Source organism: Gymnoscopelus braueri (genome assembly GCF_963280865.1).
Source record: "Gymnoscopelus braueri genome assembly, contig: SUPER_24_unloc_1, whole genome shotgun sequence".
NCBI classification, from domain to species: domain Eukaryota; kingdom Metazoa; phylum Chordata; class Actinopteri; order Myctophiformes; family Myctophidae; genus Gymnoscopelus; species Gymnoscopelus braueri.
In genome coordinates, this window is record NW_027660989.1 from 51,956 (window position 1) to 62,500 (window position 10,545).

At 40.1% G+C, this 10,545-nt stretch overlaps 1 protein-coding gene across 3 annotated transcripts in view; it reads right to left on the minus strand.

Moving 5' to 3' along the window:
* LOC308080976 (uncharacterized protein) overlaps nt 1-10,545 on the minus strand; it is a 1,029,623-nt gene that overhangs the window by 17,966 nt on the left and 1,001,112 nt on the right. The window contains exons 18-20 of one of the 3 annotated variants that reach the window (XM_080457385.1): nt 7,581-7,797; nt 513-2,307; nt 54-224 (exon numbers count right to left, since the gene is read on the minus strand). The exons of the other annotated variants lie outside the window; for them this stretch is intronic. Coding sequence (XP_080313511.1) covers nt 54-224; nt 513-2,307; nt 7,581-7,797 — 2,183 coding nt within the window. The remainder of the gene's footprint in view (nt 1-53; nt 225-512; nt 2,308-7,580; nt 7,798-10,545) is intronic. 3 annotated transcript variants of the gene reach the window in all.

The following is a 10,545-nucleotide window of genomic DNA, read 5'->3' on the forward strand; positions in this document are numbered from 1 at the left end:
AAATGCTTATTTTTAAATAGTCAACTGTTAAACAAAGTTTCAGGAATACTTACCTCAGAGTTTCCAGTATACAGTCTGGACTCCCCAGTCCAGCAGAGAGCAGAGCTACTCCTGAATCGTGTATGTCATTGTTACTTAGATCCAACTCTCTCAGACTACTGTTGGAGCTGAGAACGGATGACAACTCCTTACAGCATCCCTCTGAAAGGTTACAGCCACTCAGCCTAAAGAAATATTGGTGACAATATGTTTTGTATATTATTTTCTGTAAAACAAGTAAGACGCGCGAACGCGGGAAGCGAACGCAGCTCGAAAATATTGTGTATTTACGGACTTGTAATCCGTGTTATTTCACCGTGATGGAGAGAGAACATTGACAGTGTGTGTGTGTGTGTGTGTGTGTGTGTGTGTGTGTGTGTGTGTGTGTGTGTGTGTGTGTGTGTGTGTGTGTGTGTGTGTGTGTGTAAATATCAGATCATACATTAAATGTGTCATGTTATCAGTGCACCTACATAGCTCTGTTGGAGGCCTTGAGCACTGGTAGCAGCCTCAGAAGAGCCTCCTCTGAAGCACAGTATTTCTTCAGGTCAAACATGTCCAGCTCATTTTCTGATGACAGCAACATGAAGACCAGAGCTGACCACTGAGCAGGAGAGAGCTTGTCTGTGGAGAGACTTCCTGACATCAGGTACTGTTGGATGTCCTCCTCTAAAGAATGATCATTCAGCTCATTCAGACAGTGGAACAGATTGATGCTTTTCTCTGGAGAGGGATTGTCTCTGATCTTCTCCTTGATGTAGTTGACTGTTTTATGATTGGTTGGGAACGTATTTCCTGTCTGTTTCAGCAGTCTTCGCAGGAGTGTCTGGTTAGTGTCCACTGAGAGGCCCAGCAGGAAACGAAGGAACAAGTCCAGGTGTCCATTTGGACTCTGTAAGGCCTTGTGTACAGCACTCTGGTAGAGGTCATCTAACTTAGGTTTGTCTCCAAACAGCTTGGACCACTTGGAGGTTTTTTGTTGTTCTGATAGTACGTTGACACCGGTGTTGACGAAGGAGTGAAAGACATAAAGAGCAGCGAGAAATTCCTGAACACTCAGATGAACAAAGCAGAACACCTTGTCTTCGTACAACCTACACTCCTCTTTAAAGACTTGCGTGAACACTCCTGAGTACACTGAGGCATCTCTGATATCAATGCCACACTCTTTCAGGTCTGCTTCATAGAAGATCAAGTTACCTTTCTCCAGCTGTTCAAAAGCCAATTTTCCCAAAGACAGAATGGCCTCACTATTCCTGTCCGAATTTGCCTGAGCACCGCCATGATACTTGACATTCTTCTGTTTGGACTGAACCACCATGAAGTGGAGGTACATCGCAGTCAGGGTCTTCGGCAGCAGTCCTGTCTCCTCTGTTCTCAAAATGTCCTCCAGAACTGCAGCAGTGATCCAACAGAACACTGGAATGTGACACATGATGTGGAGGCTCCGTGATGTCTTGATGTGTGAGATGAATTCCATGGCCTGGTTTTCATCACTGAATCTCTTCATGAAGTACTCCTCCTTCTGGGGATCAGTGAACCCCCTCACCTCTGTCACCTTGTCAACATAATCAGAAGGGATCTGATCGGCTGCTGCAGGTCGTGAGGTTATCCAGATGTGAGCAGAGGGAAGCAGGTTCCCTTTGATGAGATTTGTCAGCAGCACGTCCACTGAAGTTGGTTTTGTGACATCAGTCAATATTTCATTGTTCTTGAAGTCTAGAGGAATCCGAAACTCATCTAATCCATCCAAGATGAACGCAACTTGGGACCCCTTTAAGCTGGAGATGTCTGCTTCCTTGTTTCCACCAAAAAAATGATGAAGAAGTCCCACCAAGCTGTAATTCTTCTTCACCAAATTCAGCTCTCGGAAAGCTAATGGAAACATGAAGTGGATGTTCTGGTTGGCTTTGTCTTTTGCCCAGTCCAGAGCGCACTTCTGAGTTAGGACTGTTTTACCAATGCCAGCCACTCCCTTCGTCATCACTGTTCTGACAGGTTCATGTGTACCAGGTAAAGGTTTAAAGATGTCTTCAGATTTTATTATATTTTCTGGTCTAGCTGGTTTATTGGATGCTGTTTCAATCTGCCTGACCTCATGTTCTTTATTCACCTCTCCACTCCCTCCCTCTGTGATGTAGAGCTCTGTGAAGATCTGATTCAGAGGTGTTTTTTGCTTTCCCTCTTTTGCAATCCACTCATCTAAACACTCACACTTCTTCCTGAGATTAGACTTCAGTTGTCGTTGACTGACAGCAGCAAGGGTTACTAAAAAATAAAGAAAAATAAAGGAAAACACCAATAATAATAATACTTAGCATTAGCTTAGACCAGTGTTTCCCAACCTTTTTTGTGCCAAGGCACACCTGTATATATATATATATATATATATATATATATATATATATATATATATACATATATATATATATATATATATATACATATATTAGGCCTGACCTCGACTAAGTCGACTGGTTAGTCGCGGGGGGTCCGAGTCGACTAAGTGTCTCTTAGTCGACTCTAGTCGGGAAAAAAAAAAAAAATGTTTTAAATTGTTTTTTTGCCAAGTCTACACCTGCAACCACACGTAACTTCCACTTTATTCTTCTTATTCCTCGTCTTTGTATTGGTATTGTTTGTGTTGGAGCGCCTCAGTGCGGCTGCAGAGTTCATGTGCAACCTCTTCCAGAGAGAGATAGAGACACTAGAAACTCTGCTGGAGACAAAACAAACTGTGTAGACTTGACCCTTTGAAATAAAATGTATTTTGGCCCAAAAAAAAATATATATATATATTTTTTTTTTTAATTTGTCGACTGCCAGTCGAATTAGTCGCCAATTAGAGTCGACTAAACAAATCCTTAGTCGGGGACAGGCCTAACATATATACATATATATATATATATATATATATATATATATATATATATCACAATCATGCAATCAACACAATCATGTTTTTGATTGTGTTTTTAATCTTGTTTAATATTGTGTTATTTTTCTTTCTTTATCTTTTTATGTAAAGCACTTTGGGCTGCATTTTATGTCATGAAAGGTGCTCCACAAATAAAGTTTATTATCATTATAGACTGGGCAAAACCTATAACAATTCAATAAAAGGGTGTACCAAACTTTTCTCAGTAGATTCTAAAATGTTTTTTTCCCGTAGAATCCATTTCTGCCGTGTACATTTTTGTATCGTGCATAATTAATTAGATAATTAGCATATTTGCCACATGGGCGAAAATAACAGGGAAAACCCTATAACAATTTCATAAAAGGGTTTACCAAACTTTTCTCAGTTGATTCTTGTGTGTTTCTTCCTGTAGAATCAATTTCTGCCATGTAAATTTTTGTATTGTGCATACTTAATTAAACAATTAGCATATTTGACACATGGGCTGAAATAACAGGGCAAATACTACGATTTGATAAAAGGGTTTACCAAACCTTTCTCAGTTGATCCTTGTGTATGTTTTCCTGTAGAATCCATTTCTGCAATATACATTTTTGTATTGTGCATATTTAATTAGATAATTAGCATATTTGACACATGGGCGGAAATTGTTTTATGGATAATTTGGCAGCAGGCAGACAGAATTATGTCATCAGCCCACAAAATATTTACATTTGATTAAATGTAACATATTTGTTCATAACATGGAGTTTTTAGATGAGTTTACAGAGCAATTATGGAAATGAGTAATTATTCTAATGTAGTATACTATAAATTTATGAGCTCTGTGAATTACTTTGTGCAATGTGTGCAATGTGTGCGTGTGTGTGTGTGTGTGTGTGTGTGTGTGTGTGTGTGTGTGTGTGTGTGTGTGTGTGTGTGTGTGTGTGTTTGTGTGTGTGTGTGTGTGTGTCTGGCTCCCTGCCAGTGTGAACAGAGAGGTCAAAGTCAGGGGTGGTCCCATGCAAGGAGGATTCAGTACATCCCTCAAAGCAGAAGATGCCTTCATCAAAACCAGTCATCTGATGGCCAAAGTGAGGAGAGCACTGAAAGAAAACTTAAGCATACTGACTAGTTCAAAACACATGGAAATGACACAAGGTGCTAAAAAAGAACATGAAAAACAAGTCAAGGCCCTGGTTGACCAGATGTCCAAGTACATGGATCCATTTGCACCAGGTTTGGCAAGGCACTTCAATACTGGCCAAGCCATAAAGGAAGAAGTTGTGAAAGGCTTGTTGGAATCAACAGAGACAGGAGAGACGTTGCTGATGAAATTCATAGAGGAGAGGCTGAAAAGAACAGGGGCAGATCGTGTTAGCTTCTTCAAATCAATACAGAATCCTAAAATAAAAACTGGATTAGAAAAAACAAAGAAAGCACCAAGAGTAATTAACATACTGAAAGAGGAAAGCAGGCATTTGGCAGTCTAGTGGGCAAATCTACCAGTGCAAGGGAAGCTCACTCATATCCTTTGACCTCTGTACCATTAGCCCTTTCCATAGAAGATAAAGATCTGAGGCAAGGATCAAAAGCAATGCTACGGAACCATATGATCACGGAGGCTGGGGCAGTTACTGAACAAGCACCCATCAGGGCAGAGTGGGTAATGCTGTTCAGTCCGTTTCCCCAAAGAAGACATGGGGGGAATATGCTGATAGTCTGCTTCGATTTTGCATGCCACCAAAGCTGTTGAATCCAACAAAACTAGTGATAGTCATGGATACCTATGGGGAACACAGAATCAAAGACTTGACACAAAAGAGAAGGGGCCAAGCAGGAAGGAAGGTTGTGATAACTGAAAAGGGGCAATCTATGCTGTTAGAGCCATTTTCTATTTTATCTGAATTGTGTTTATTCTGATTATTATTCAGAGTTATTATTCTGATATTCTTATTTATTACCTGCTACATGAATTGCATATTTTTTGGGTTATTAATTCTATGAATTTGGAATGGTTCGAATTGAGGGCTACTCCCTAATTAAATGATTTGTGGGTGCAGGCCACCTGGGTGAGAAGGGTGATAAGGAATGGGTGACACCCTGACAGGGAAGTAATGTGAGACGGGGAAGCGTCACAGTTTGTTGACCGCGCAGGCTCTTTTTTGTTTTAAAATAATCAAAGTTTATGTTTATGCAACGGAGTGACCGTCAGCTAATAAATATTTTGTTTGATGCAACTTTCGGATCTCCGTGATGATTGACTGTTTGTAAACAAGAAGAGACGCGAGTATAACAATAGACTGGAACACCACCCCGACCAACAGTGGCTTTATTTATTTGTTAGAAAGGCCACAATATATGCCACAGGGCTAAAACTGGACTACATTTCTATATAGTAGTGAAAACAAGATAGAACTGATTAACTTCCTTGCTAATTACTGCAAGAGTGACATCCTGAAGTTTGACATCCCACTAGTCTTTACAGAATCCAACAATGCTTGGTCAATCACATCTGATTATGAAGAAGTTATGCTCTTAGAGCAATGCAACCACCATGAAGCAGATACAAGAGTTGTTCGGCATGCATCGTTATATGACAGACCTGTAGTGGTTGTTGCTGCAGATACTGATATATTTGTTTTGCTAGTGTATGCCTTTAGCAAAGGTGATCCTGCTGAGAAATGGTTCATGAAAATTGACAGAGAGCGATATGTGGACATCAGCAAAGTTTGTAAAGCTTATGGGAAGGAAGTATGTGAGGTTTTGCCTGCCTTTCATAGTGTTACAGGGTGTGATACAACCTCGTATCCCTACAAAGTAGGAAAAGTCAAACCACTCAAGAAAATGGTGACACAGAGCAAGTTCACCCTGCTGACTTCATTAGGAATTCTTCCGGTCTCATTTCAGGTTGAGAAAATGCTCATCTTCATGCAGACAGTCATGTATCCAGGAAAAGAGAGAGAAGACTATGTGGAAACACAAGTCAGAATGTATGAGCAACAGAGGATCAAATCAAGTTTGGGTCTTCTTCCTTACAAAAATAGCTCACTGGAACATCTGAAGAGATCTAACTTACAAACATACATCTGGAGACAGTGTACTGAGCAAGATATTTTTTATCCCACACCAGATAACAATGATTGGCAAGAGACAGACAATGGTCTTGTCCCAGTTTGGTTCACCTGCAAACAGTTTCCACCAAGCCTGAGCAGAAAACCTCCCAGGAAATCAAAGTGTGGAGAGGAAGCTGATGATGAGAGTGATGATGAGAGACCGGAAAGTCAAAGAAAGAAACCAAAGAGTCAACCTGCTAAAAAGAGGCGGAAAACGAAAGATGCTACATCCACTGAACATGATCTTACATCTGCTTCAGAAATGCCTTCTTCCTCATCAGAGAGTGACAGTGATTTTGTACCCAGTATTGATCCAGATACATCAGACAGAGAGAGTGATTACTCAGATGACTTTTTATAAGACTTGTCAGTTGATCTGTCTGTTATGCGTAACTATAATCTCACAAATGTGTTTGCTTTAAGTCGTAATATATAATACACTTCATTGCCTAGTTTGCATATTTGCTCTGCAAATCTAATCTAAAAACTTCATTTTATATACAAATAAGATATTTTTATCAAGTGTAAATGTTCTGTGGCCTAAACACATAATTCTGTCTGCCTATTGCCAAATTATCCACACAAATGTATTGTACAACTATATCCGCCCATGTGTCAAATAGGCTAATTATTCACAATACAAAAATGTATATTGCAGAAATGAATTCTACAGGAAAAATGCATTAGGATCAACTGAGAAAGGCTTGGTAAACCCTTTTATCAAATTGCTATAGGGTTTGCCCTGTTATTTCCGCCCATGTGTCAAATATGCTAATTATCTAATTAATTATGCACAATACAAAAATGTACATGGCAGAAATGGATTCTACAGGAAAAAACACTTAATAATCAACAGAGAAAAGTTTGGTAAACCCTTTTATCGAATTGTTATAGGGTTTTCCCTGTTTTTTTTCGCCCATGTGGCAAATATGCTAATGATCTAATTAATTATGCACAATACAAAAATGTGCACGACAGAAATCGATTCTACGGGAAAAAACACATAAGAATCAACTGAGAAAAGTTTGGTACACCCTTTTATCTAATTGTTATAGGTTTTGCCCAGTCTATTATTAGCAGTATTTAATTACAATTCATGGCTTCCCCATTATTTAAATACTAATCGGTCATTGAGTTGTGTGACATGTCCCGGAGTGATCACCAAGACACCAACTAAGTCTTAAAAACACTACATTTCTGATACGTTAATTACACTGCCCACATAAATGCATGACAGGGTAATAGCATGTGTGCTGTCAGCGAGTGTCTGTGTCTATGTGTCATAACATTTTGTAGGAATTCCCTCAGCAATAACAAGTTACAAGCTAGTAGTTTTGTAGCCTAATCTATATGAATTGTTTCTAGGAAAGGTAGAGCTCTCCTTAGAGAAATGTCTGTATTTACTACAGAGTTGTTTAAATATATCATATTGCCATACTTTGTCCTCTCCATAATGTTAAAGCTGTAAATAAAGACTTTCTTACTGCTCTCCATTTTGTTCAAGCTGTAAATAAAAATGTTCTTACTGCTCTCCAGGGTGTCAGCCAGCGCCTCCTGTTTCTCACTCCTCAGGAGGTGCAGTGTGGTCTTCAGAGCTCCCTCTCTGAAGCACCTCCTATGCTCCTCCTCACTGTCTATCAACTTCCTCTGACTCTCTAAGCATTCTGGGTAACCTGTCATCAGAACACTCTGGAACCTCTTCAGCTCTTCCTTCACAAATGTAACAAGTTTCTCTTCAACCAGCTGAAACACAACATATAATAATAATAATAATTAAAAAAAAGATATAATAATACCAATAACAATAATAATAACAACAACCACATTGCATTGATTAAAAGTCCACTGGATTAAAGATTAATGGCCCTAATTTTAGTGAACAGCTGAACTGGTGTATACCGTAGTACAGTCAAAGTGTGGTGGACTTTTGTTGTTTTCTGGAACAGAGAATGATGGATTACCTGTGTCAAAGTGGCCCCCTACTATCCCCCCTAAATGTTTCTATTGTGAACAACTATTGATTTTTTATTTGATTTGTAGATAAAGAAAAGGTGTTTGTGAGAATGCCTGAGCGATGGGGACCAGTGGCGACCTTCAACGATGAAGTTAAAATGTTGCTCCCTTTTATACAATGTATTTAACACCATGCACAATATCCCATTCATATCCCCTTACATACACTGACTCCCTTATACTGGTGGGTACCTATTACCTGGCTGGCCCATACCATTCCCCAGGTTACCTCCCCAAATCTGCCTAAAACACTACCACATGCAATTATATTAAAAAGGTAAGTAATAATTCCTTCTTCACTCTACAACATAGCATATCCATAACAATCGCAAAAGCTCACATTGCACTGGAAGACAGCAGCAACTTGAACAGGTACATGTTAAAGATAGGGTAAGTGATATTCTTTTTTTCTTTTTAAAGGTTATTAAAGTACTATTCTGATAGTAGGCTAATCATTGCTACAGAGCGTTTGTTCGGTCACAGGGGTCTCTCCAGCTCTTTAGTAAATAGAATATAGTACATTTTCAGGAGATGACAAAATGTAAGCCAATCAGGAGAGAGCACTGAAAATTCATTTTCTGTTTAATAAAGAGCTAGAGACATGGGAGACTCCTTTTACTGAACAAACACTCTAAAGCAATGAGTACGATCAGAATATAGAGCTATTTAACACTAATTCTAACCAAATAAATCGCTTACCTACCTTTAAGCATTAAATCAAACTTAACAATCAACTTCATAGTATATTGCACTTACAGGGCACCCATCCTATTCTAATGAAGTTGAGAACTTACTAAGCATGATGTTGGTGTGTTTTGTTTGTTTGTTTTGTCAGTATTTTGATATTTTGAACATGATTCTGCCGACTGTGACATCATCGTACAGAATGTTAGTTCTTTCTGGACTAAAATGGACTGCAGCCCATGTTTCCTGTTTCAGACTGGCCCCTCCAGCTGATGTCAATCACCTTGTTAAGACTGCACTAAGGGGTCAGTTACCTTGTCTAGCAGCACCTCCACAGTGAAGGGCACCATGACACTGCCACAATTACTAGAAGATATGTAAACAGCAGTGGTGTAGTGGTCTAGTATGCGCCGCATGCACGCCTTATATGTGTTACAGGGAGATTGGAGAACCAGGGAAATTGGAGAAGGCGCGCTCGTTTTTACCACCCAACCAGCAATTCTGTAGAAACAACACTAGAGGGAGCCACGAGCCAGGCTAAAATAGCCGATCTACAATTTCACAACTTTTTGGATTGCAACGCTTTGTGAGCTTATAGATCGGCTACTTTCACTAGTTTTGGTACCGAGGTGACATCGCATTTCTCTATTGGTGAATGCTTTGTGAACCACTGATCTTAGTGTTAGTGATACAGGGGCTCCGTTCATGGCAGAAGGCAAGAGTCGATGATCTTCAACAGACACCATGAAGCCATAGCTGAATCACTAGTGTGACAGCCTGTGAGTTCGAAGGTTGAGTGTTCGACTCCTGTCTGTGGACATGGATATCGTAGAGGCTTGGCTTCATTAAAAGAACGGAACAATAAATGGCTTGAACAGAACTCCGACAACATTCTTGTAGATGAGCCATGGTGATGTTCATTATTCTGTGAACCAAAGTAGAACTCTATCTTACAGTGGGTGAGGGGGGGGGCATTGCACAGAACATGACCATCCTCCTATAATTTGAGAAACGTCTGTCTGTCTGTAGTGGTGAGACCAACATTTGTTCTGCCGGTTCTCCTCAGTGGCTGGAGCAATTGATCTGAATTTGCACACAGCCATTGACCATTACCATGTGCATGGAACAGCGAAGCCTGTTTTTCGATTTCACCAAATTTCAGCTGTTTATTAGCGTTTTTGTGTAAAAGAATGTCGCCATGGTTACGGGTCTGCCCAGCTGTGGGATGGCCCCGCGAGCTATGGGACGAACTGCCTCCCGGGTTGCCAGATCATGTGCGCATATCCCCCCACTGATGCGTCGACCGGGTATGGACTAGTGCTAATTAATGCATATGCAATTTTTTTAAGATAACATGAAATGCCTTTTTGAGAGTAGTTATTTTCAATGTATACCCTATTTCCTTGTGAAAATAGCCGATCCACAAGCTCACAACCTTTTGGATAGCAACGCTTTGTGAGCTTGTAGATCGGCTACTTTCACTAGTTTTGGTACAGAGGAGATATCACATTTCTCTATTGATAAATGCTTTGTGAACCACTGATCTTAGTTTTAGTGAAACAGGGGCTCGGTTCATGGCAGAAGGCAAGAGTCTATGATCTTCAACAGACACCGTCAGGCTGGATGAAGCCTTAGCGGTGCCGGGAGAGGGATAGTCTGGTTAGCTAAAGTGCAATCACGCTTCAGCATTTCCTCACCATTTTTTCAAGCACAGGTGTGTTGATTAGGCCACAGCTGAACTTATGGTGAACTCTGCTTGCATGTTGCTATGACATCAAAGGGGCTCCAATGGAG